This window comes from Oenanthe melanoleuca, chromosome 1 (genome assembly GCF_029582105.1).
Source record: "Oenanthe melanoleuca isolate GR-GAL-2019-014 chromosome 1, OMel1.0, whole genome shotgun sequence".
NCBI lineage: Eukaryota > Metazoa > Chordata > Aves > Passeriformes > Muscicapidae > Oenanthe > Oenanthe melanoleuca.
The window spans coordinates 45200913-45226135 of NC_079333.1; the positions used below are offsets into that span (position 1 = coordinate 45200913).

At 38.1% G+C, this 25223-nt stretch overlaps 1 protein-coding gene across 5 annotated transcripts in view; it reads left to right on the forward strand.

Moving 5' to 3' along the window:
• Positions 1 to 22510, forward strand: part of CDK8 (cyclin dependent kinase 8) — a 73583-nt gene extending 51073 nt beyond the window's left edge. For 2 of the 5 annotated variants that reach the window (XM_056486167.1, XM_056486197.1), the window contains exons 5-13: positions 2200 to 2257; positions 5015 to 5146; positions 6995 to 7138; positions 9113 to 9182; positions 10201 to 10273; positions 14932 to 15029; positions 16379 to 16457; positions 16577 to 16735; positions 21264 to 22510. In XM_056486167.1, coding sequence (XP_056342142.1) covers positions 2200 to 2257; positions 5015 to 5146; positions 6995 to 7138; positions 9113 to 9182; positions 10201 to 10273; positions 14932 to 15029; positions 16379 to 16457; positions 16577 to 16735; positions 21264 to 21389 — 939 coding nt within the window. In that variant the 3' untranslated portion in view covers positions 21390 to 22510. The remainder of the gene's footprint in view (positions 1 to 2199; positions 2258 to 5014; positions 5147 to 6994; positions 7139 to 9112; positions 9183 to 10200; positions 10274 to 14931; positions 15030 to 16378; positions 16458 to 16576; positions 16736 to 21263) is intronic. The other 3 variants (XM_056486177.1, XM_056486186.1, XM_056486200.1) reach the window with 3 other exon arrangements.
• Positions 22511 to 25223: the final 2713 nt, after the last annotated feature.

The following is a 25223-nucleotide window of genomic DNA, read 5'->3' on the forward strand; positions in this document are numbered from 1 at the left end:
AGAATACTCCTACACAGATTTCTAAATTCTCTATTGTTAAATGTGTTCTGTAACTTCTGCAATCTGAGTGTGAATCAACCTGTTGATACTTATTTTGCTAACTAGTACTGTCTTACTGTGCTTTCTCATCTCTACCTGCCTTCACCTTAGGGTAGAAGATCTTTGGTGCAGGAATTGTTACCCCGTGCTGTGCTGATTAGCCATCTGGTATAATGCAGTCTTTGTGTGAATAGGGTTTTTTGTCCTTACCAAAATCCAAACAGTAAAATACTTTAAGCTGAAAATATCATGAGGATGTTAAAAGCATTTTTATAGACTATTATCAACCTTTGGGGGAAAATGGTACTTGATGTATTATGCCCATATATTATATAACTGAAAGGTTTTAGTGTCTATGTAATGTATTGTTAAGTCTGGTGAAAACATAATAATTAGACTTGTAGCTTAACACCCCAGATATATTGAAGCAGGTTTTGTAAAAGGTGTGGATTTGTTCGAGTCACAATGTAGCAACAGAAAGATTTCTTTGGTGAAATGATGTCTTTTCATACCTAGCAGATTGAATTGCCATCAAGTTCAGCATTGACTATGAATTTAAAGATGTATGCTGCTTGTTTATTTCTAGGAACTTTTGTAGAAGCAATCTAAATGGAATGCTTTGAGAGCTATGTGCCTGAATTCTGTGTTTTTTAATGTTGAAGCAGTACTTACCTGAGAATATGCCTTTCTTTAAAAAAACAAAAAGGGGTGGTGGTGTTGTGGTGGACAATTTCTTCTGGAAATTAGAGAGCTAATACTGCACTGGCTGTATCTGTCGTTATTGCTGTTGGAAGGACAATGGACTATATCTTTCCTTTTTTGATCACATTTTTGATAACATCTCCTATCCTTGACCTGTTCTCAGAAATGCAACACCTCAGATTCTTTTTGCATATTTTATCCCAGGATTATAGTGTTTCAGAAATCCATTTTGCAGCCTTTCGTAAACAACAATAATTTAATTTCCCAAGGGAATTTTTAGCCGGAGTACTAATTTTTTGTAGCTTGTTTTTACACAATAGGAATTACTTCTTGATTGATATCGTATTGTGGGCTTCTGCCTCTTTGCATATGTTTACAATAGAACCTAATAGATTCAGGAAGGCTTGAGAATATCCTAGAATGTGTTTAGGGAATCACACCGAGTACTAGGATTTATTACGTTAACTTTTGGATAATCTAAACTGTTTTGCTCAGGTACTCTTACTTCAGAACAATTTAAGCTGGAAAAGCAGAGCAAGAGCTGTAACTCAGCCTTATTATGATCTTACAGGTCACATCTGAATAGGAATCCCTGTTTTGTCCAGGATTTACAGAATGAGTGGGTATCTAAATCACTCCATTTGAGAACAAGTCTGGCATACATTATCACCTTTAGTTGTGAGTTTCTTTACTTTTTTTCCCTCCAAGTAAGCACTGCAGGTTTCATTATATAAACTGTGTTTGGAACTGAGGAATCCTCTGACTATAGATGCTGAGAATGAATTATGATAAACAGGACAGCAGAAAATAGAGGATTATGAAGTGAGTTGTCATGTTTCTAACCAGCCGAACTCTCAGTTTTTTAACTTGCTTCCATAGTAAAAAAAAGAAAGGAAAGACAGAAAAAGACATAAAGGCAGTGCTTTCCAGTTTTGCAGCTGTGTGAATTGGTAAACAGTAGTAAATAGGAAGAATTTAGATGAGTGTCCTCTCCAATATCAAGTGATACGGTAATGTTTCATCTGTATCTCACTTGTGTATTTTTTATGTACAATGTGCAAATGTGCCTAATAACCCTGGGCAAAACTTGCTGTAGAGCTGGCTTCCCATCCCTGCTGTTGGGGTGGTTGGCAGCAGTGGGGCTGCTTCCACTGGAAAGGATCTAGGGTGCTTTGGGCAGACATCCCAGCTCGTGCGTCTTGAGGACAGACACCAGGGTGTCAGTAGGGAATGTGCTGCTGGAGCACAGCAACGCTGAGAAGAAACGTGAGGAAGATGCAGTCAGGGAGAGCCTGTGTCTGGGTCCTTGCACAGCCTTACTGTGACAGAGAAACTTGTCATTTTTGTCAAAACAAAGTTGGTTTAAAACTGGCAAAACAAAGCTTAATTAACTTTTCAGAGACTAATGTTTAGGTTTATCGTGGTATATGTATTGTATATTTATTTTTTTTTCCACAGAAACCTGCTAATATTTTAGTTATGGGTGAAGGTCCTGAGCGAGGAAGAGTAAAAATTGGTATGTTTATATCTTTGATAAGTCCCAGTGTAGCATTTAAGTTAGAATGTTCTGAAGGTGCAGTTGTACCACCTAAAGTAGTCACTGTAATACCAGTATGTGCCTGGGCACATTGCCTAAATGCTGTTTTCTGAGTGATTGGCTTCATCATATTAACCCCATGTACCAGTTCTGACAATGAAATGCTGTAGCCTCATCAATAAAAAGTGGAAAATGTCATTATATTTTGCTTAAGTGGGTGTTTGTGTGGGGTGGGGGATTTTGATGGGAGGGTTAAAGATGACAGCTAGCTAGGAGGAAAGGAGGAGAAAGAAATGGGATTTTAAAATTTCCTCCATTTACCTCTAATGCCATGACATTTTGCTGCTGCTTATAAAAATCTAAATAGGGAACTACTCATTGCTACAAACCTTAAATCCTATAATGGAGTCAAAGATGGCATTCAGCCTACAAAATATTCTTGAAAGAGTAGGCAGGTCCCTTGGGGGTGAGCACAAGGGATCTTAAAAGTGCAGAAAACACAGAAATCTATCCACAATGTCTAGTGAGAGCTAATATCTAATGCTAAATGCTTAGCCTGGCATGTACCAGGTTAGAAAGGACCCAACACTTCCACACTATTTTAACATTTTCTGGTGGGAGTTACTATTTGCAGTGAGAGGATGATTTGTAGAAGTTCAGTTGTTTTAAACTAAATGCATAAATAAAAATTAACAGTAGTCTAATAATAATAAACTGTACCAGGCTGTGCATTATCATGGCAGCGCTGTAATAGCAGGCTACTAATGCACAGCCTTCTTACATTTGTTATGGTAATGCAGTCCCATTTGGAAGGGTTTTTTAAAGCTAGTTCATCTTTTTCACTTGCCTCTGGCTTTCTTTTATGAGATTACTCTTCTGCATTGTTACTCTGTTCTCTTACTGTTTTGTTTATCTGAACTATATTGTTAATCACTAGTATAGTGATTCAGGGTAGGATTTTCAGGGAGTGTTCAGTGCTCCTCTGGGCCTTCCCTTGTCCTTTGGAATGCAGGGAATGATGGGCCAGAGTTGAAGGCTTCTGCAGATCCTACTCTGAAAGTTTTTAATGCATTTCTGAGCTTTAAGGTTCACAGTAGGGATTGAGGTCTGCATAGAAAACAGGTACAGCATGGACAGCAGCGGGGGAAATTTCTTCATATTACCTTACTCTTCATGGAGGGTTTCTTCCAAAACAGAGAATGTAGGTCATCCTCTGGACTCACTTTCGATAGTGGTGGTGATATTTGCTGTACACAACTACTTGCTAGTAATTGCACATAGACCACCCATTTATTTAATTTATAGTTTTGAATTAATTTGAGAATAACTTAGTAAACAACTAAATTAAGTCAGACTCTGTTAATGGAAAGGTGAAAGATTCTGTATTGGGCCACCAGTCCTCTGAGCCATCCATTCCCAGCAGGGAAAGAGGGAGGGGAACCTTGGATTTCTAATTGTATTATCAAAATACAGATTTTTTTTTTATTATTTTCTTAAGACTGCCGCAGCAGTAAAAGAATGCAGAAGTTATACACATACAAAGGGCTTCCATGTTTCCAGTGTAACTAATTTTTCTAAAAAATACATAACTGGTATTTAACTTAAAATAATTTTTATAGGCTTTTTGTGTCTTTTTGGGTCATAAATTCACTTTTATGCAAACAATTTTCCTTATTATTCAGAGTTATTAGTGACTTGATCAATTTTGAGTAATTGACTTTTTTAATGTAAAAAACTGTAAAACGCTTCTCTTTTTAAATGCATTAAAGCAATCATAAATAGGAATGCATATGAAAAACTAATTAAGGATTGTGTAGTCAAGTTGGAGACCCATATTTACACTGCAGTGTTCCCTCAGTGAGCTATAGCATGTAGGTCCTTTTCCCTTAGGGTGGCTACTCATCTCATTTCATTCAAGTCTTTCTCAGCATGTGAATATCCCTACATGAAAGGGTCAGTCTGTCTTGGGATTTGGGGGTTGGTGGGTCAGGAAAGCAATTTCATGGGAGAAGCTGCATATTTTAGTCTCTGCCCATTTTTTATGTATGACTTATATTTGGTAGCTCAGACAACTTTCTAGGTAGCTGTATACTACAAATTCTAAAAAACAGTTTTTAATGTTGTAATGCCCACAACCCAAATTTTAGAATCATAGCCTGAATGGTATTCAGTACTGGTATGTTGATACTGGAAATGCATCTTGATAGAAAATCAGCAGGGAGGCAGATGCTGTAGGTTTAGTTGCTGTTTTTGTGTGTAGAAGTCTTGCTACAGCAAAGTTCATGAGAAGGGAGCTTTTGTCATGTGCACGTATGTATTATAAATCATTCTAACCTTTGCAGAATCTGCATTTTGCTCACTTTAAAAATTGCTGCTTTATGAAAAAACATCCTGTAATAATGGGAATATTTTACCAGAGAACATCAGGTAAAAATGAGTCAGGATTTACCAGTGTCCTGAGGAGTTGATGCACTTCTTCAGAACAATGGTTAATTCTTCGTTGTAAATGACTCATGTTAGTAATGATTTATAATGATATACTTCATAGGTGATGCCATCCAGTAACTTCTACAGAGATTTGAAAATCTGCTCAGAGTTCATATCTGCTGTAGTCCGCCTTTGCATTTTGTTTAGGAGTGATGATAGTGCTAACAAGTAAACTCAGTTTGTTAAAAAAAAAAAAGAGGATTGTTGGTCTCCTTCAAATTTTGAAGCATCTCTCTTTGAATTTTGCAGCTGACATGGGCTTTGCCCGATTATTTAATTCACCTCTGAAGCCTTTAGCAGACTTGGATCCAGTAGTTGTAACCTTCTGGTATCGAGCTCCAGAGCTGCTTCTTGGAGCAAGGCATTATACCAAAGCTATTGGTAAGTAAATTTGATAAAAATGTACTATTTTATTCTTTATTGAACTGTACTCAGATACTGAAGCTTTGATAAATTGTTCAAAGGACAGTAGCTGAGTTAAAGGTATGTTGCTTGTTTCTTGAGGAAACATGAATCTTTGACAAATTGTTTAGTTTACTGGGGTCTCAGGCTATATATATAGAAATGAAATATCTTGCTGGGTTTTGGCTCCAAATGCCCTGCAATGCAATCTAAGTTTGTGGCTTTCACACACAACTTTTATAAATTCTGTTAGAGGCTATAAAAAATGTGGAAGCATCTTTGAACTGCTAGTAGAATTCATATTAGAATGACTGTGAGGCACAGTGCATTAATTTTATTGCAGAGGCTATTACCTACTGTAATAAATACATGAAATAAAGAATATACAGAATGGAGAATATAGTGGCTCCACTGAAGCTAAACTGTAAAAGTAAGCTGCATTTTAGCCTCTCTGTGCCTTTTTCAAAGACAAATGACAGATGACCAGAGCTTTTGTGGGCTGTAGAACAGGGGAAACAACCCAGCAGCAAACTGGAGGGAGATCACTTCTACTGGATTGATCAGCTTTGCTGTGGAAGGGAGAGAGACTGTAGGAAAAAGCACTGGGAAGTTTTTCTCTTGCTGCCTGCTTTAAAAGATGTGTTAAAGGCTGGCAACCAGTTCTGGGAGGAAATAACTTCCTTAGCAGCTACTCCACTTTGCACAGACGTGGAGGTTGTATGTCATCGTACTGTGGTGCTGTTTCTGTAACCTGAAAGTCTTCCTCAGAACTCAATCTTTCTTTCTTGTTTTGTTTATTTAAAGATTGTATCTGTGTTTCTGTCAGCAATTCTAATGTTTATGCCCTAAATGTATTCTTGTTTACTTTTCTGTTAATACTGTGTTTCTTTTATAGATACATTTTTATGTGTTCCTTTAAGCTGCTTAATTTGTTGTTTGCGTGTTCCCTCACTTTACTCTCCTGATTGCAGCGTGTGAAACTGCATGGGCAGTCATAACCTTTAGTACATAGTTTTATCAGTGTAGATAAAAAAATGACTGTGTAAGAACACTGGGTAATGGGGTTATGCTGTCTACATTACTTGCTTTTGTCCTTGTTTATGACCTTGTTCATTCAAGGCTCAGTGTAGCACTACTTTGAGTTAAAAATTGTTTGTATATACTAGAAAAAAATTGAGAAAACAACTGGGAAAAGTCAGGTGATCTGATTATTAGATAGGAAAGCAATAGTGAAACGAGAAAGGTTGTAGAGTTTGTGGGGAATTTTTTTAATGAATATTATGAAAAAGTTGTGAGGTATGTGGGCTTGTAGCAATTTGCCTGTTACTCTCAAGGTGTTACAGATAGCATTTGGTTTATACTAGTACTGCTACTTTTCAGCTTGTACTTTTGGGGTCATTTGCTACTTAAACTTGGCTGATCAGCAATTGCACGTTTCTTGGTCAGGACAGTGTGGCACTGAATGGGCAGGATGCTGGTTGGCTTTTCTTTGTTTGTGTTTTGTGTGTTGACAGTTACCCCAATAGTTTCCTTCACTTTTAATCTTAACCAAACTAATTTTTTGCAATGTTAAGTGGTAACTACACAAACTCCACAAAAACGTGTATGATATTCTCTCAACTCATGTGTAGTTACTGGAATGGGTACCCCCATTCAAAGCTAAAAGAAAAAGCTGAGGAAGTATTGCACTTCTACAATAGAAACTTGAGATTTTCAATACAGGAACCTTATTTCTGATAAGCTAAACACTAACATTCTACCTCATCCAGATGCTTTTTGAAAGATTCATTTGTTGTTTTTATTTCTGTTCTCCTTTTTTTTTTAAAGATATTTGGGCCATAGGGTGTATATTTGCAGAGCTGCTAACATCAGAGCCAATATTCCATTGTCGACAAGAAGATATCAAAACTAGTAATCCTTATCACCATGACCAGCTGGACAGAATATTCAATGTAATGGGATTTCCTGCAGGTACATACTGTATTTTTTTATCACCACTGTTCAAAGAAAGATATCCATATTGCTTTCTTTGCATATGAAGGTGGCAGCTGATCAAAGCAACAGATCTTTGATTGAACATAATCTTTATTTCATGAATTATAAATCAAGAATCCAATGGTCAAAATAAATATTTTCCGCTTTATTAATTATAGGGTTATCTTTGTGTATATGTGTACCAATGCTTTATTATTTTAAAAGATTGTATTTAATAATGGATGAGTAAAAATAAGAAGTATTTCTGCACTTCTTTGGTACTGATTATTGATTTGAAAGACAGCTGATGATTTATGGAACCGAGCAAAAATATATATATTTAGTGAATATTATGCATTTGTTTAACTCATGCCAAATTAAACACAGCATTTGGAAGTAATGAAGGGTATTGATTTTTTTTTTTTTTTTTTTCCCCCCTGGTGGAAAGCTGGTGATGTAGAAAAAATTTTTTTATTCTAAACCAGAAAGCACTGGTAGTATGAACCAAAACAAATTACAGTGGGGATATCACTTGTTGAATTTTCCCCTCAGTGTTGGTCATACCTTGTTTTTATGCAGGCTGCCTTGCTTCAGTTAATACTTTGTCTTCTAGTGTTCACATGATTGCAGGAGTCAGACTTACAGGGGCCTTATTTTTACTTCTGTTTATCTTTCTCCTCACTGCTTGTGTTCCCTGCTCCACTATTGTGTTTTCTCTCTTTTATTTTTTTTTTTCTGGACTTGCCTCCTCCTTTCACATGACTTTTGTGGTCTATCTATGTGTTTGTGTGGTTCTAGAATTTTATTATTAAGCATGCTCTTATTTTTGCTTTTGACTTTTTTTTTGTGTGTGTAGGTACTTCATTGCTTCTGTACTGCTTTATAAGATTCACAGAAACATTCTCTTTGCATATTGTCTCCTTACTTTTGCTTCTTCAAGCAATACTCTCCCCTTCTGCTTTTGAGCTAGAATTTTACCTTTTTATACTTTTCTTAGTTCATTTGGGTTTTACATTGCTTCAGTATAGTTTATATAAGTAGACTGTACTCTCATTTTGGTTTTCTAATTGATTTCATTAATTCTTTCTAATGGTCTACATTTGACCTTTGGAGTTCTTTGGTTCTTACCAAGAAATGCTTTTCATTCGATTGCAGCAATTTTTTTGTGTTTTAATTGACACTTGCCATATCTGAAACAGTTTCTCATGTCTCTGGGATAGGAGAGATGAGAATATTTTAACTAAGTAATAATTAAATAATTATCTCTGAATAATTATTTATTTAATGCTTTTAAACTTGGTGTTCTGCATTTCTGATCGGACATAGTAAAGATTTTAATTAAACCAAATTACTTGCCCACAGAGTCTTTTCAAGAGTTAGAGTTTGACATTTGAGGCTAGGTGCTGGTAGTGAGGTTTTTTTTATTATGTTAAAATCCATTTTAGCCTTGGTCTACATTGAGATGAGTTATTCTTTAATTTGAGAGTGCAAACTTAACTTTTTTTTGCTAATAGTATTTCTTACTTTGCAGAAGTACCTCTGGGCATTTTTCTGTGACTAAAAGTGCTGTCAGAGCAGAGAATCCCTTAGAAGGTGACAGAGTTTGCTGGAGTCCTGCGTACTCCTGTCCTGGGATCACAACTGTGTCTAAACAAATTAAATAATAGTCCTGAAGGGTTTCAAACACAAGGCCTGATATATTTTTCTCTGGCATTGTTTTGTGGGCACTGTAGCTGGCACCTTTTTTTTCAAGTTCTTGAGTTAATCAGTATGCAGCTGGAACCTCTTAGGTGTTGCTATGATTTATTCTGAAGAGGTGATGAAGGAATAGGAGCTAGAGAGTACAAGGACATAAGCAACTGCAAGGTTAGAGAAGCAAAATATAAAAAAAATAAAAAGGCTGTGAATATACTTGGAAATGCTTTGTTTCACTCACAGAGAGGGGGAAAAATAATTAATACTGCTTTGCAGATAAAGATTGGGAAGACATAAAAAAGATGCCAGAACATTCAACCTTGATGAAAGATTTCCGGAGAAATACGTAAGTCTGGGTTGAGTTCTCTTAATGAAGCATATTTTATATCTCTTTCCTACACTAAATCTCTTGCAGTTCAAGTTGTTTTCTATGTAGATGCCAAACAAGGACTATAAAATTGTTATGACTTAGATTGTGAAAAATAAGTTGTTTCGTAGTGGTGGACTTGGCCTGTTGAGGTGGTGTGGCTCAGAAGAGTAGCCAGAGAGGCTGTAAAGGGTAAGGGAGCAGGTGTGAAGCAGGTGATGTCAGTAAGACCCCATGCAGCTCTGAAGTTTGCAAAGCACAGTATGTCAAAGCACAGCTGTTCCCAAATCTGTGGTACTGGCAATGATTTTCTGTAATAGCTGCTTAAAAGGGGTCTGGTAACCTTATACCATTTCCAGCAAACAGTGGATATAATTGTCAGGTTTGGTGTCTAGGGTAGCTTACAGTGACTAAAGAAGAAAATGCCCTTCAGCTTTGCTGCCCTGTTGCCACAGGCAACACTGCACTTAAAATGCCACCCTGTTGTCTGATCTCCCAAATGCTGAGGCATTTTGTGGCTGTACAGTTGCATACATTTCTTGCATCTGCCATGCTATTACAATTTAGAAACCTTTTTTTTTTTTTGAGCTTCTCTTAGGAAAAAAAAGTAAATACAGGAATGTTATTGTAGCAACCTGTAGATTCAGTACTTACCTCTATTTTCACTGTCATGAGAGAAACACAGAATCAAACACTACAGTAGTGAAATTGTTACCAGGCAGTTTAAATCCAGTTGATAGTTTGCTGTCTGCATGTGGGTTAAAAGTGTGCATTTTGTGTGGGTGTGATATGCTTTTATAAGGATATGAGGGAAACATGCCTTTCTGCAGTTTTGATTTTTAAGGCATCTCTGGTGTTGATAGTGTGGTTTTTCCCTGATTGTTGGATTTGCAGGGAGACTAAACTGCTCTAATTAATATGTTTTGTGGCTACCAAGAAAACTTTGCAATATCAATGACGTGCATATTAGAAATATCACTTCTGTTTCCTTTTCTAGGTATACCAACTGCAGCCTTATCAAATATATGGAAAAACATAAAGTTAAACCAGATAGTAAGGCATTCCACTTGGTAAGTTCCTGCATGCATAAAAAAATCAAATCACTCATATATGTTATGGTTGTTTCAAGTAAGAGTTGAGCTGGTGTCTAATCCACTGTTATTAAAAAAGGAATAACTGATACTCTGCAATCTGAAAAATTGCAAAATCACTTTATCTTATCACATTGATGAAATATCTTCTCACATTGATAAATTGATTCTGAGTTTCACTGGGTTAGGTTCAGTATCAAGTAATTTTGAAGTTTTTGTTCTTTAAGTTGTGTTTAGCCTGTAGTTCTATTTGCAATTTATGCTGCAATCCTTAGTTGTTTTGCTGCTTTGCAAACTTTTAAGAGCTTATTTTTTTCTTTTAAAAAATTCCTATATGCCTGATTTTGTTTTTTTTTTTTTTGCATAATTCATTTTTCAGCTTTTGAAGATACCTTAGACCAGACTTTCAATATGTAAAGGGATCATGTGTAGAAACTTTTTGCAAGGGAAAGCAATGATAGGATATGGGATAATGGATTTCAGCTGACAGAGGCTAGAGCTGGACTGTATATTAGGAAGAACTTCTTGACTGTGAGGGTAGTGAGGCTCTTGGGGCAGTTTGCAGAGAGAAGTTCTGGATGCCCTATGCTTGGAAGTGTTTTAAGACCAGGTTGGATGTGACTTGGACCAACCTGGAAGGAGGGTTTGGATAAAATGTTATTTAGGTATGTTCCAACCCATATGATACAAGTTTGCATCTTACAGACTGAAAAAGAAAATTAACTTAGGACTTGGACATGTAGTTTGGAAAATTTTAATATGTCTTCTATGAATCTTTTGTAGCTTTCTTATGAATATTTTGTAGAACCCTTACAACAAGTAGTTTCTCTCTAGAATGTTCAAGTTCTTTATGAAGACTCCAGCTAAAATTACAGACTTGCTCAGCCCTGGAAGTACTTGTGTTATGTTGTTTCAGAAATTACTGAGCCTTTTTGTCTGTGTTTTAAAGAACATTCAAGTTGCTACAAAAAACTGTATACATGTATTTAGATATGGAGAAGAAGGAATTTAAGGGTGTCTAGTCTCTTTGAATCTTATTGCTCCTTATCTTGATGTTTCCTACTCAGATTAAATGTTTTCAGGCTCAAATGATAAAGTAAATAGATTATTTGGGAGGTGGATAGGAGTGAGGGAGAAAAAGAAGAGTTTTCATTTTGGATGTGAGAAGAACAAATTGGAGAAGAGGGAAGATGGTGGAGAGGCCTGGGCATCTGAAGGCCATGTGGCTTTTGCTCAAGTCATTGGAAGCTGTACCTTCCTGGATAATCAGACACAAGCAGTCTTTAAGCAGCTATCTTTCTGCTGTTCAGTACTCTTCCCTCTGTATAAATTCTGGAGTTTATCCTCCAGTCAGACCAGATCTGATGCAATATTCTTCTTGTGGCATACTGCTTGAGCAGGTTTGAATGGAGGTTTCCAAGCAGATGAGTTATACTTCAGTCTGAAATAGAGCATATATTTAAGGTTCAGATTAAACCCAACAGTACAACCAGCTGAATCAGGTAATTACTGCAGCTGTACTGTTATGCATCATTTACTGTGAAGTGTCTTTGCTCTCTGAGGTTAAAAGTTAGTGAAACTAGAGATGTTTACATAAAAAAGCAAACCAGTCCTCTCAGAGAGGCCCCATTACGAGACTTTCCCTGAATGAGTTAGCTTCTCTGACAAGCTATGAATGCTATTTCCAAACCAATCTATTTCTCATGGGTTCTGTCTTGCAAGATTAGAAATTGTTTTCAACAGAGTAACAAAGCTAGACACAAAATTGTCACATGAAAACGGTTTAAAACACTTACTGCAGCATTTTCTCTTCACTCTGCTGTAGCACAAGAGGATTGTAACTGTGTGAACAAGTTCAGTGTGTTTGTACCAAAAAGCAGTGGTTACATTAACTGTAGTGTCAAGGAATGGTGTCCTTGACCAGACCACTGCCACTCCTCCATCCTTGGTTATGTCTGTCCGTGCTGAACAGCAGGATCATAAGGGGAGTTGGAACTTGGACCCCAGACTGAACACACTCCTCAACTGGTACCTCACCCACGTTCACCCAACACAGCTGATGGCAAGGAGGGGAGCTTTGTGTGGTTTGGATGCTGTCAGTCAGTGTCAAGGAATCTAAAAAGCAGTCAGGGCATTTAGTATAGTCTAGATGCAGCTGTCCTTTTCATACCTCCCATAGCTCTGGATGTGAGAAAAGTACTGTGAAGTTCATTAGCTGTTATAGAATTTTCTCAATTTTCTGCTGACTGCTGTCTGTCAGAACAGTTCACTGGATCCCATTTTAAAAACTGGAGCTTTCCAGATTAACATCTTAAAATACTGTTCAGGAGCTGCCAAAATTTGAACATGTTTTAGGTTTCCACTCTTGTTTGAGGCTAAGCTCACCTGCCAATGAATGCCTTGGGCCTCTCCAGCAAAGTCTGAACAAGTTCAGTGATTTTCTTGGTACCAGTTCTTCTAGAGGTATTCCAAGATCTTGCTCTTTCACAGCTATTCAGATACAAGTATATTTTCCTTTTACTCTCTGCATCAGAACAGATTAAAAAGATGTTTATAATCTACTGTTTTAAAATATGTAAATCTAGAGATTGTTGTCAGTGCCAAAAAATAAAAGTTTTTGATTCCCCAACTTGAATGAACCAGATTTTTTCCTCCTCTTTACAGACATTCTTGTACATGGTCCCTTTTCACAGGCAGAACTGATGTGTTAACTTAAGAAAACTTTGGCTCCTGCCTGCTATTGCAGTTTACTGTTTCTCCACTTTCACATTCTTGATGTTTTTTTTTCCTACTTATTTATGCCCTAGAAGATGATAAACAACTGCTGTTTTTGGTTAATTTAGTGATTCTTGATCTTCATGTGGTTACTTTGGTCCATATGAACTGTAGTGTTTGTCCCATTCATTGATGATGTATGAAGTTTACTGCATTTTTATTGTGTCATTTAGCCAGGTGATCTTTAGGGGACAGAACCAAAGTTTTGATGCCCTGGGTGTATAATGGTGGCACAATCATTTTGATTTCTTTTTGCATGGCTGATTATGACCAAGACTTGTCAGCATGTGATGGACACCTCTAGAATCCAGTCACCAAAAATTATACTAGAATTTTGCAGTGCTTTTTATTTGTGTTTTTCAGTGTGTTGGCAGTTGTTTGTCATGTTTTGCCTTTTCCTTTTCTGGCTCTTGGCAGTGCTTTATGAGAGAGTAAGAACTGGCTTGTTCAACATACTATTCTATAAAAACCTCATGTTGACTCAGAGAACTGAAATAACTTACTGTGAATTCTTGTGGATGATGTGAAAACACAACGGGATTGATGGTGGTAATTCATAGTTATGATGTTCTTAACCATGCTGTCAAAACTGAAGCTGAGGAGGGAAATGTACTTTCTTAACCTCAGCTTTTGAAGTGTGGAGATTTGCATTGCAGTTATGAATTCTCACTTAATAGCTAGTGAAAGGAGAGGACCAGTTCAGAGTTAGATCATGACACTGAATCTTTTTAAAAAGGTGAATATATGACTCCTATAAAAAGTATGAATAGGAAATGTAAATTAATATTATTTACCTATTTTCTTTTTAGATCCACAGTTTTAAAATAATGCAATACAGATTAAAAGTAAAACATTTGTTTTAAAGACCATTGTCTTTTACAATATGTCATGGTGCAGTTTTGCCTTGGACACTGTGTTGTAATGGTGAAACATGAAAACTCACTATTTTTCTGTGTGACATCTGAAGGTTATCTCATGTTGCTTGTCCAACACAGCTGCTTGGTTGGATGGAGAGAAGTATGTGCATGTACAGCAAACTTTTTGAATAAGAAACACGTAGTTTAAGAATGCATCACTGCAAATCAGCACTAGAGCTAAACAAAATAGTTATGGTCTGATGTTGCTAGTCCACATGGCCTCCCCTGGAGTGCTGTGTCCAGAGGAGGGCCATAAAGGTGATTAGAGGTCTGGAGCACCTCTTCTTTGAAGACAGGCTGAGAGAGCAGGGTTTGTTCAGCCTGGAGAAGAGAAGGCTCCAGGAGACCTTATAGCACTGAAAGCTGTAGGGGAATGTTTTTTTGATAGAATAAGAGATAATGGCTTTATAATGAAATAAGGTAGATTTAGATTGGATATTAGAAAAAATTGTATATTCAGAGAGTGATGAGGCTCTGGAACAGGTTGCACAAAGTTGTGGATGCCCCATCACTGGAAGTGTTCAAAGCTGGGCTTGGCAGGGCTCTGAGTAACCTGGTTTAGTTAAATTTGTCCCTCCCCGTGGCAGGGGGTTGGACTGACTGACCTTGAAAGGGCCCTTCCAACCCAAATAATTTTGTGATTAAAGTTGCTAGTACATTGTGGAAACTTTTTGAATGGTTTTGATAGAACACTTGTGGCTGGAACTGAGTGTCCTGGTCTTTGCAAGCGAAAATAGGTGTCCTTTGATTGGAAATGAAGTTTCTATTTTAAAAGGAGAGAAGAATGTGGTTATGGCATTTATGGTTTGCCTTTTGAGTTCAGACACATTTATATAATTTTGTCTTTCTGGATACAGTGAAGTTTCTATACATAGTTTTGGTAATGTAAAGGTGGTTTTGTTTGTTTTTCTTTTTTTTTTCCTATTTTTTTTCTTTCCCCCCCAGCTTCAGAAATTGCTCACTATGGATCCAATAAAGAGAATTACCTCAGAACAGGCTATGCAGGATCCTTACTTCTTGGAAGATCCTCTTCCCACGTCTGAGTAAGTAGTCAGTTTATTAACCTATCAGTGCATTCAGAGATGCTTTAGAGCTATGCTCTCTTTCTGCCCTAAGTATGTTTGTGAATATTGAGCTAAATACTGTCTAACAACTGAAGAAAGCTATAACCAATAAAATGCCATTCGTGGTTTTAAAAATTAAGTAGCATTTTTATTAATCTCTTGCTTTATGGAACTTTGATCCTATTAGTTGCAGCACTAATCTTGTTACTCACTGACAGGTTGATTATGCATGCTACAGATCTTGGTAGACAACTGCTAAGTGCCTGCATGTCCACTTCTTTGCCTCAGAATACCAGATGACAGTCTCTAATTAGTTTACATTTTTGTCTTAGCCTTTGTTGTAAATTCACTGGATGGGCAGAGTCAGCTCTGTGTCTCTGTGCTGTCATCCTTAACAACTTAAATCCGTTTTCTGTAGACACTCCTCTTTTTTGTTTGCACAGGCAGATTTACAAAAGGGAGAAAATTTATGGACAGTGAATGATTTCATTAAAAATTAAGCCCTTCTTCCAAAAGACTAGCCAGAAAGCATGACTGTACACCCTCTTAGGAAAGCTATTAGTACATCCTTTCTGTGATTTTTTTTTTTTTTTACCCTTATGTAGGGAAGAATTTATAAAATATGTATACTTATAAGGAATTAATTAAAAATGAAATTATTTCACTAAAGCCTACTGGATTATTTATAGCGTCTCCTGACCTCTTTCTGTGATTTAAAGTGATGTGAATGATTGGCTGTTGCAGAAACTGCTTTTATGGTAGTGTTTTGCTTTTTTCTCAAATTTAGGTTGACATTTTAATATGAATACACATTGAGTATTGTTAACAGGTGTACAAAGACATTATTATAAATATATTCTACTGATGAAGGTCAGGTAAATAGTAGCAAATCCATGTGGACTGTGAGATATGAATTGACAGGTGAAATTTCTATTTACTTTTAAATTTTTTTCCAGTTGGTTTTGTTAATAGTGAAGTTTCCAGGAGTATTTTTACTTAGTCCTGAGACTGAATTACACAAGAGCTGTAGTGAGGTAGCTCTTTGTACCCTTGCAGATACCTAACAGGTGATGTACTTTTCTAACCAACAAAAAAAAATATTGGTAGCTTAAGTTAGTGTATGAGAATAAAATTAACATTAAAATCAAATGTGAATATGTTTTTATAAAGTCTAGAATATGGTGATAGTCAGGGAACATTTCTCCCTTAGTTGCAAGTATTAAATGATGGCTCAGGCAACTTTTAACTATCATGGATGAAGTGTGAATCTTACAGGTCTAACCCTTTTGTTCTAAAACAGTGATAAATAGACTTTTTTTGGGGGACAGTGTTTTTGCAGGTTGTCAAATCCCTTACCCAAAACGAGAATTTTTAACAGAAGAAGAACCAGATGATAAAGGAGACAAAGTAAGTACTAGAAGAACAGTATCATCATGTTTCACTGGCTTTTACACTATTTCCTGATTTTGTGTTATTTCACGTACTGCTTTTGAGTTGAAATTTTTCTTTGTGTTTAAACAATTGAGAAGAACCAGCAGCAGCAGCAGGGCAATAACCATACTAATGGAACTGGTCATCCAGGGAACCAAGACAACAGTCACACACAGGGACCCCCACTGAAAAAAGTGAGAGTTGTTCCTCCTACCACTACCTCAGGTGGACTTATTATGACCTCAGACTATCAGGTATTTTGTTTTATTCACATATTGTGTATTTGTTTTTCATGTGTAGAGCATGTTTCTTCAAACTAAAAAAGTAATTTTGTAAATGTCGCTCTATTAACTTTTATTTTTTGGCATATTTTGATTATTTTTTTTCAGATTCATTTAGTTGATGATTTGTTGGTATCCTGATGCTCTTTAGGTTGGCAGTAAGGAAATTAGGATCAGACATTATTAGAGTTACCAATTATTACCTTCATATTAGGGAACACTAATGGTTATGGACCAGGAGCCTGGTTATGCTGTTCTCTGTATCACCTAAAAATGCCATTTCTTGCTCAAACAAGTCTGTAATGGTAGGTAGCAGAGGATGTTGCAGTAAAGAAGCTGTGAAATAAGAATCTGAATCTTCAGTTGGGTTAATGGATGCAGAAACAGTATTTGGGAGGACAAATAAACACTTGGCATGATGCTGTCATAATCTCTTTTGAAGATCAAGGGAGATTCCAGGTTGAGAAAGCCAAATGTTACAGACCTGAAGACAGCTGAGTTGGTGGCAGTCAATGAGTGAGGAAGATGAGGAGGTACACTGAGGAAAAAAAAAAACACTTGAGGAAAACATGAAAAATGTGTTCTGGCCTTTCTGCATTTCAACTTGTGCTCAGACATTAAGAAATCAGAGCCTGGAGTGTAAGAATAGCTACATCCCAGCGGGCACTCTCGGGCATTCCTGAGTTTTTTGGTTTGGATGAAACTTCTACTGGAGACTGGTGAGGAGAGAATTAAGGACAGATCCTTTAGTTAATACAAGCCAAGACATTACAAAAGAGGAACAGGGAAGACTTCAAATGATTCGCAGGAGCAGTTGGAGAATGGCAGATTTTTCAAGCCTAGGCAATAGGTGATTTCAAGAGGAGGCATGCTGCTGGAAGTGTTAGCCTAACCATTGCATACTGGTTCACATGGAGTGCACAGTACAGGAGGCCAGTTGGCAGATAGCCTTGGATGAAATCAAAAGATGGGGATGTTGGAAACTACTGGCAATGTTTTCATTTAATGATTAATATCTAAATATGATATCCTGGTAATGGAAACCCACTTAGCTGGGCTTAGAGTCTGTAGCAAAACGCTGGGAGAGGTAAAAAATGGAGGCAGTAAAGCTGCTGCTGTCACTTGCCTTTCAGTTTGATACAGCTTCTCCATGAACCACAAGTGGGCTTTGAAATCTGGCATTTCAGAGTTTGTCCCTGAGAGTACCAGATAGCCTCAGAAGCTGCCTGGAGGCATTACATTCATCCTTACTGAAATCTATGTGCTCTTGGCATTGACCAAAACTTGAAAGTACTAAAAAAAAAAAAGTAAAATAAGATCATTTCCAGGAGCTTTATTGTGAGACCCTTCATATGGTCCTGAAGTACCTTTGTTCAGTTTATCTCAGGATACATAAATAACACATCAGTTTGCAAGTCATTCTTCTTGAACCATATAAGTTTTTAGAGTTATTTGAGGCAGTGGTGAGCCTTAACTATAGTTCTGCAGGGTGGGGTGCCTCTAAGTATAAATGTCATCTTTCTTTTAGTAGGATTATCCATCATAGACACTCTTACAGGAGTTTCATCCCTTTCAATCTGGCTAGCTGCAGTCAATTGCTATTTTGGCCTTTTAATTAGCTCTTTCTCTCACTTCTTAGAAACACAGACACAGAGCAGAAGGCAAATGCAGCTGTAATTTTCTTAATCTTGCCCTTGGGTGGAGTTACACGTCTAAGGAGGTTGATTCAGAGGTTGTGTGTACTGTGTCAGGGAGCTCCATTTACATGCCCTATTTACATGCCCTTCACCTCATTTTGTTGCTGTATTGTGGCATTTTGAACAAACTTCAGCTCCTAGTTCTGTGAACCAGAGCTGAGGTTTGCTGGCTGACAAGTCAGAGGACTCAAATTGCTCAGCCGGGATTGGCATTGGTTCATTTTCAGGTCATGCTCCTCAGAATTTTTGTACTTGCAGATATCCATCCTGGGATTACGGCTGGGGGCAGTCTTTGTTGAAAAACATAATTTCAGAATACTTTTCCCTTAAGGTAGTGGTAGCTGCTGCTTTTCTGTCTCAGGAGCTCTTATTGATAACTTGACTGCTCCTGGCCAATCTTTCTGCTGTCTTTCTAGGAGGGAAAATACCTGGTTTTTGAAAAAATATATCTTTTCCCTCCTAGTCTTGCAAAGAAGCAGTCAGTAGATTTGTTCTGATTAAGGTGTCTGGAAAACATGATAATCAAAGAGAGGAGACCTGAACTTGCTAGCAGTAGAACAAAAGTAGTTAAGAGTTTCCAACTGATGGTTTCAGGTCTTCCTGAAAAAAATTCCTCACATTTTTTGCTTCTAATCCAGCAACTTGAGAAGAGGGAAAACAAACATTACAATGCAGCCCTCTGTTTTAATCAAACACCTGTTCCTTTGTTCTTCATTTGATTTGCTCAAATTCCCCATATAAAGCTTGTGAAGGAGGATTGCCATCTCCTGGGCAAGGCACACTAAGACAGTTTCTGCATTCACTCAGAAGTCAAATTACTCTCTGCAGGGCACATTGACCTCGTATCCTTTTCTGCCATGCATAAAAATAGTAGACACATGGCACACAGACTTTCTTGCCTCCTTGTTTAAATCTGCAATGTGACACTCCCAAAGGCAATGTGATTAAACAGGCTGGAGCAATTTCACTGCTGTGAGCTTTTGCTTGTGATAACCCTCTGGGTGCTTAATGGTATTTAGAAAGGATTGGATATTTACTTTTGTTCTTAAACAAAAGCCATTTGTTGCTCTGCATGTCATGAAAGAATCTGTTTTTTCACTGCCTCTCTCTTAAAATAAGATCTGTTTTAGAAGTCATGATGCACGGAGTGTTTTACAACTAAAATGAGTGGTCAGGTTTAAATGGTTAAACTTGTGATGTTTTCCTGCATACAGGAGCCACGCATGGGCAAAATTAATGTTCAGGACTTTTGCTCTTTTGAATTACATCCTGTGTTTGCAATATGGAGAAGGGTAGTCCAGAGCAGTGACCCTTCTGTTCATGAGTGCCTTAGTCCTTTTCTCAAGGCTGAAGGCAAATGTCACAAAGTTCAGTCACTTTCTTAATGGTGCAGTTCAGCAGTGCTGGTTTGTTCCCACTGCCATTTAAGTGCTGGTCCAGCCATTTGTCCCCATTTTCTCTAAAGGTGTTAGCTCAGTCCTGTGAGTACATGTTAACAAGTAGAGTGTGCCTTTCTTATTTCTGCCATCATCTCAGCATCCTGGGTATAGCTTCTGTTCTAAGTGCTGTACAAGAAAAAAATTGGGGTTTTTGTTTTATGTTGTGACTTAAAATATTACTTTCTCAGGGTGTTGGTTCACCACAGTCTTTTCCTATTCAGGTCTCAGTAGCAATACCCTAGTCCTGGCATAAAGGAAACTTTATAGAAGTTTCCAGGCCTCTTCTAGAAGCAGCTTGTCCTAAAAAACATATGTTCTGTGATACTAAGAATTCAGAAACTACAGAGGGTCTAAATGCTGCGAAGTTTGTAAGGGATGTAAATCTTAATGTGAATGTAAACCAACACAGTAAAGTACTGAAATTGTGTTAATTTAATGAAATGTTAGATGCTGCTAAGTGGTCAGATACTTATATTGCAAATCTCATAGGGAGTCCTTCTTTCCTTTATAACACATGATCAGTAAATAATAACTTTTAGGTTAAAATTTAAGTAAGTGCTTGCTGGTTTGCTGAGAGCTTCTTGCAATGATGAATGCTCCATTCAGATAATTGTGGGGGTGCTGGAAACCATCTAGCCAAGTCTCCCACTTGGAGCAAGGTAGCTCATTCAGGTTAGCATGGCTTTCTTAAGCTGAATCTTAAAAACCTTCATAGAGAGAGACTTCTCAGACTGTGGGCAGGTTCTTGTTCTTCCAGTGCTATACTGGCCCCTTAGTGGTCCCTCCTCCAGTGTCCCACTTGAACCTCCCAAGCCACCATCTAATTATATTTTTGCCTGAAGTATCTGGTTCCTCTGAGGAACATGTTGCTGTTGTCTTTAAACTCTCCATTAAGTATTTTAAAGCTGCCAATATTTGACACTTTAGCCTAGTCACAGTGCTCTCAGCCTGTACTCCTAGGTCACACAAAAGGGTGGCAAGTATGTGAAAATCTCTAGAATAAGGCAGAGTGGCTCAGTAAGATATCTCACCTGGACCTCCACCCCAGTCTACCATCCTGGTAGGAGAGGGGAGCAAGTGAAGACCAATGCTGTGAGTGGTGGTAGCCCAGTGTCATGTGCAGGTGCACAGTAGCCATCTGGAGGGTTGGCTGGAGGTGACTGTGGTGGGTGGGTAGCAGAGGGCTGGCAGCTGTCACTTCTGATCTGGTATTCCTGATGCCTGTTACCCGCTGCAGTCAGAGCAAGCGGGACAAAGCCTGGAAGTGTAGCTGCTTTGAGCCCTGGTGAATAACCGAGTCAGTAGATGCCATTGTGCTGCCACGTCCGTGTTACGAGGGCTGTGTGTCTGTGCTTCCCCCTGCAGCGTTCCAACCCCCACGCTGCCTACCCCAACCCCGGACCAAGCACATCGCAGCCCCAGAGCAGCATGGGCTACTCAGCTACCTCGCAGCAGCCGCCGCAGTACTCGCACCAGACGCACCGGTACTGAGCTGCAGCCGCGCCGCCCGCGCCGCAGGAGCCGCGCAGCTGCAGCCAGGAGCCCGGCTCGGGCACAGAATGTACTGTACAACCGCACCTCCCACCTGTCCCACCGCCGCGGGGCCGAGCGGGGCGCCCACGCTGGCCCCTTCTGGGCTTAGACTTGAAAAGAAAGTGCTAGCACGGTTTGTGTTGTGGATATGCTACTTCTGTAGTTTACTTGACATGGTTCAGACTGACCGATGCGTTTTTTTCAGTGACAGTCTGTAGCAGGTGAAGCTGTGAAGTGTGCTAGGGGCAAGCATTTTTGTTGTCGTATGTGGTGAATTCTCTTGATGTAACAACTTCATCTGACCAATAGTACGCGACATCTTTGAACTGGTACTTGAAGCATACAGTATATGTTACCATGGCAAAAAAAGCAAACTAACTGTAACTCTCAGACAGTTTGATAGACGTTTATTTTTAGTGACTTTTGTGGGTTGGTTCATTTTCCACCTAGATCAATGTTTTATGACCGACACAATTGCTACGATGAGATTTTTTTTTTTAAGAACAAGAAAGCGTTTGCGTTTTTTCCCAGCAATTACAAACGTCCCAAAGATTTATTTCCAACATAAGTTTTTGTTTTTATTTTGAAATCTATGACTTGACTGGTATTAAAGCTGCTATTTGATAGTAAAATAAGTATGTTGTCATTGATATAAACATGTTTGGTTCAGCAAACAAACTAAAATGATTGTCATAGACAGTGTTTTATTTTTTTCCTGTTGGTGTTAATGATTTGTGAGCATGCTTTGAGATTAAAAAAGCATGAATGATATTTCCTAAAAAGGTGCGGCATCCATTCAGATATTTTGTAATGAATTTTGAGAACCAGCTTGGTGTAGTGGATTTTAAATTTTGTTCAGTTAATTTTTTTTTAATGTTCGCACGTTGTTTAGGGGTGCCATTCCTACTGCAGGAGGAACAAGGTGTTAGGAGAGCCTTAGAATTTATGAGGAAAAAACTTACATACAATGTACTGTATCAAACTATTTTACATGAATGACACAAGTATTCTGAGTAAAAAAAATCAAACATTGTTAAAACAAGGTGTTATGTAATAAATTTATTTTTCATAAATCTGCATATGACCTTTGCCTGTATTTCTTTTTATCATTGAAAAAAACCCTTCTCTCCCCCATCCATACATCTGCATCAGGTTGTGTCCTGAGAAATGGCACCCAACTGGAATTTGCCTTGCAAAGCAGACTTCCTTTCATTCATGAGAAGGATAATTTTTCTTTTAAATAGCAGAAAAAAAAGGCATTGCTCTTGTTCTGTACATGTAGCTGATCAGCTGGAGTTACTCTAAAAGTGGGTTTATTACCAACAACATTTCCTAGATCAGGTAGCTCCTTTTCATGTACAAAATCCAGAGGCATGCCTGTTTGGATAGTTCTTCTGAGGTTTCTGTAGCTCATTCTTATTTTGGTAGGTAATACCACACCATGATTTTGACATAAATGTATGCAATACACATAGGATATTTTTCTGCAAGTGCTTCATGTAGTGTGAATATCAACTGGTATGATTCCTCCAAATGCACTGAGATGCCAGTGGGGGGACAAAACAAAACCAAATCATTAGTCAGCCTGAAAGGCAGACCATGTTTGAGGTGAGGATAAAACTACCTGACTGGGGGGACTACAGGTTCCAGTATTCAGGAGACTTAAAACTAAAGAAAATTGGAGTGCAGAATTTATGCTGCTTTTATGACACCGCATGATGGCCTCTTAATTTTGACATGAAAGGTGTAAAAATCTGTCTTTCCTTGGTTTCTGGAACAGAGTAATATATATATATATATATATATAGGTGGGAGTGCCTTTAAACTTTTCCTGGTTTGCTTTTCAAGTAATAAAAGCATTTTCAGTTTTTATTCTTATTTTACATATAGGCTTTAAGCTTGCCCATTCAGCATGTCCAGACTGTTCCCAGGTACTCAGATGGTGCTGAGAGTAACTTTTTTTTTTACCTAAAGTGCTATTGGCCAGATTTTTGTTTCCTATTGATGCAGATTCATATTAATGCAAAATGACATTATTCATGTAGTAGCAGACTTTATTTGATACCACTATATTGTGATATCTACAGCTGAAAAGTAGCAGGCTTGTTTCAATTTCATTTTTACAAAAGGTAATGCATCAGGTTGACAAAAAGTGCTCTTGCCATTTGTTTATGCTTGAATTTAATTTTCTTTTTGAAAATGCATTTGAGATAAAGTTGCAGCTTATGAAATAATTATCATAAAACTAAGTAATATTCTGCATTTAGTTTTGAATAGCCTGCTACTCAATTTCATTCACTTGTATTTTCACTTTTAGTAGATATATTGCAGATTGCATCAACAAACAGATCCTACAGGGAAATTAAATCTTAATATTTGACTTGTTCTGATGTCTCAGACATCTGGTCATTTGTTAGGAGGTACTTGAGGTTTTTCTCTAGGACTTTGGAAAGAAAAAGTTTTTCAATGCTTGGTATAACCTCTGGTACCTTGAAGACAGGGTATGATTCTGTATTGCAGATAAGGTCAATCACATAATATTAATTATAATTACAAGGGATCTTCTGCATCAAATAAGCTTTTTAATACTGTCTTTAGAAATAATGAGGTCAAGGCTCTAAATTACTTTCCTGAACTGTATAAAAATACATTAATCCTGCTGTTATACTCATGATGGGATTTTTACATGAGGGTTACAGAGAGGGGAGGAGAAGAAAGCACCTTTGAGAAGGATTTAATAGAAGAGTTACAAATTCCTGTGAGGAGATGGCAGCAGCAGCCAGCATGCAAGCTGTGCCTCTTTCCTCACGTGGCTGAGCTTTTGTTACTGGATTCAAGAACTTCAAAGCTTTTCCTTACTCACCAACAATTATCTGGACCCATCTGAGTGCATTTAAAATAGCTGGAGTCTGGGAGCCTGTCTTTGTTGCTGTGATTAAAGGACAAATTGTTTTGCTAGTGTAGGCTTATGTTGAAAATGGGCTACAAGCTTACTTGATAGTGGGGATAAATCTGCTATTGCACCTTAACCTTGGCACTCCCAGCAAGCCTCGCCTGTGGCAGCTCTGCATTTGTCATACCAAATAAAGATCCAGCTGCTTTAAGAAGAAATAAATAACTTCAGCACTGGTCCCTTTTGAAGAGGGTTTCAGCATTACTGGTGGGAGGAGCAGTCCACCTTCCTAGAAGACTGATTTTGTCCTGTTCTTTCCTGTGTTTGTATAAATAGGAAAATACTCAGTGCACTCACTGAGTTCCCCATGGCAGTGCCCCAGCAATGCCCACCTGAGGGGTAGACCAGTCTTCAGGTTTTCTTTTAGCTTTTTTTTTCAAGGGAGGTTTAGGCTGGGTACTGGGAAAAGGTTCTTCACCCAGAGGGTGGCTGGACAGTAGAACAAGTTTCCCAGAGAAATGACCATGTCACCAAGCCTGCCAGAGTTCAAGCCCTTAGATAATGCTCTCAGTCATGTGCTGTGATTTTTGGGGTTGTACAGGGCCAGGAGTTGGACTTTGATAATCCTTGTGAGTCTCTTCCAATTTAGGATATTCTGTGATTCCTTCATTCTGAAGCCACTGCTGGGCAAACCCTTTTCTGGCTTTGCTGAAAGGTCAGCTGTGGTCTCTGCCTTTCATGTGTGGTGCCTGTTGATCTTTTTTGGGCATGGTTAGGCAGTTTGGCTGCCACCAAGTGGGGAAACGGAGCCTGCAGGGCCTCATAGGACTTGCTGTATATCAGGAAGGAAAGACTTGGAGCCAGTGGTGAACTTGCAGACATACCATTTGGAGTAAATG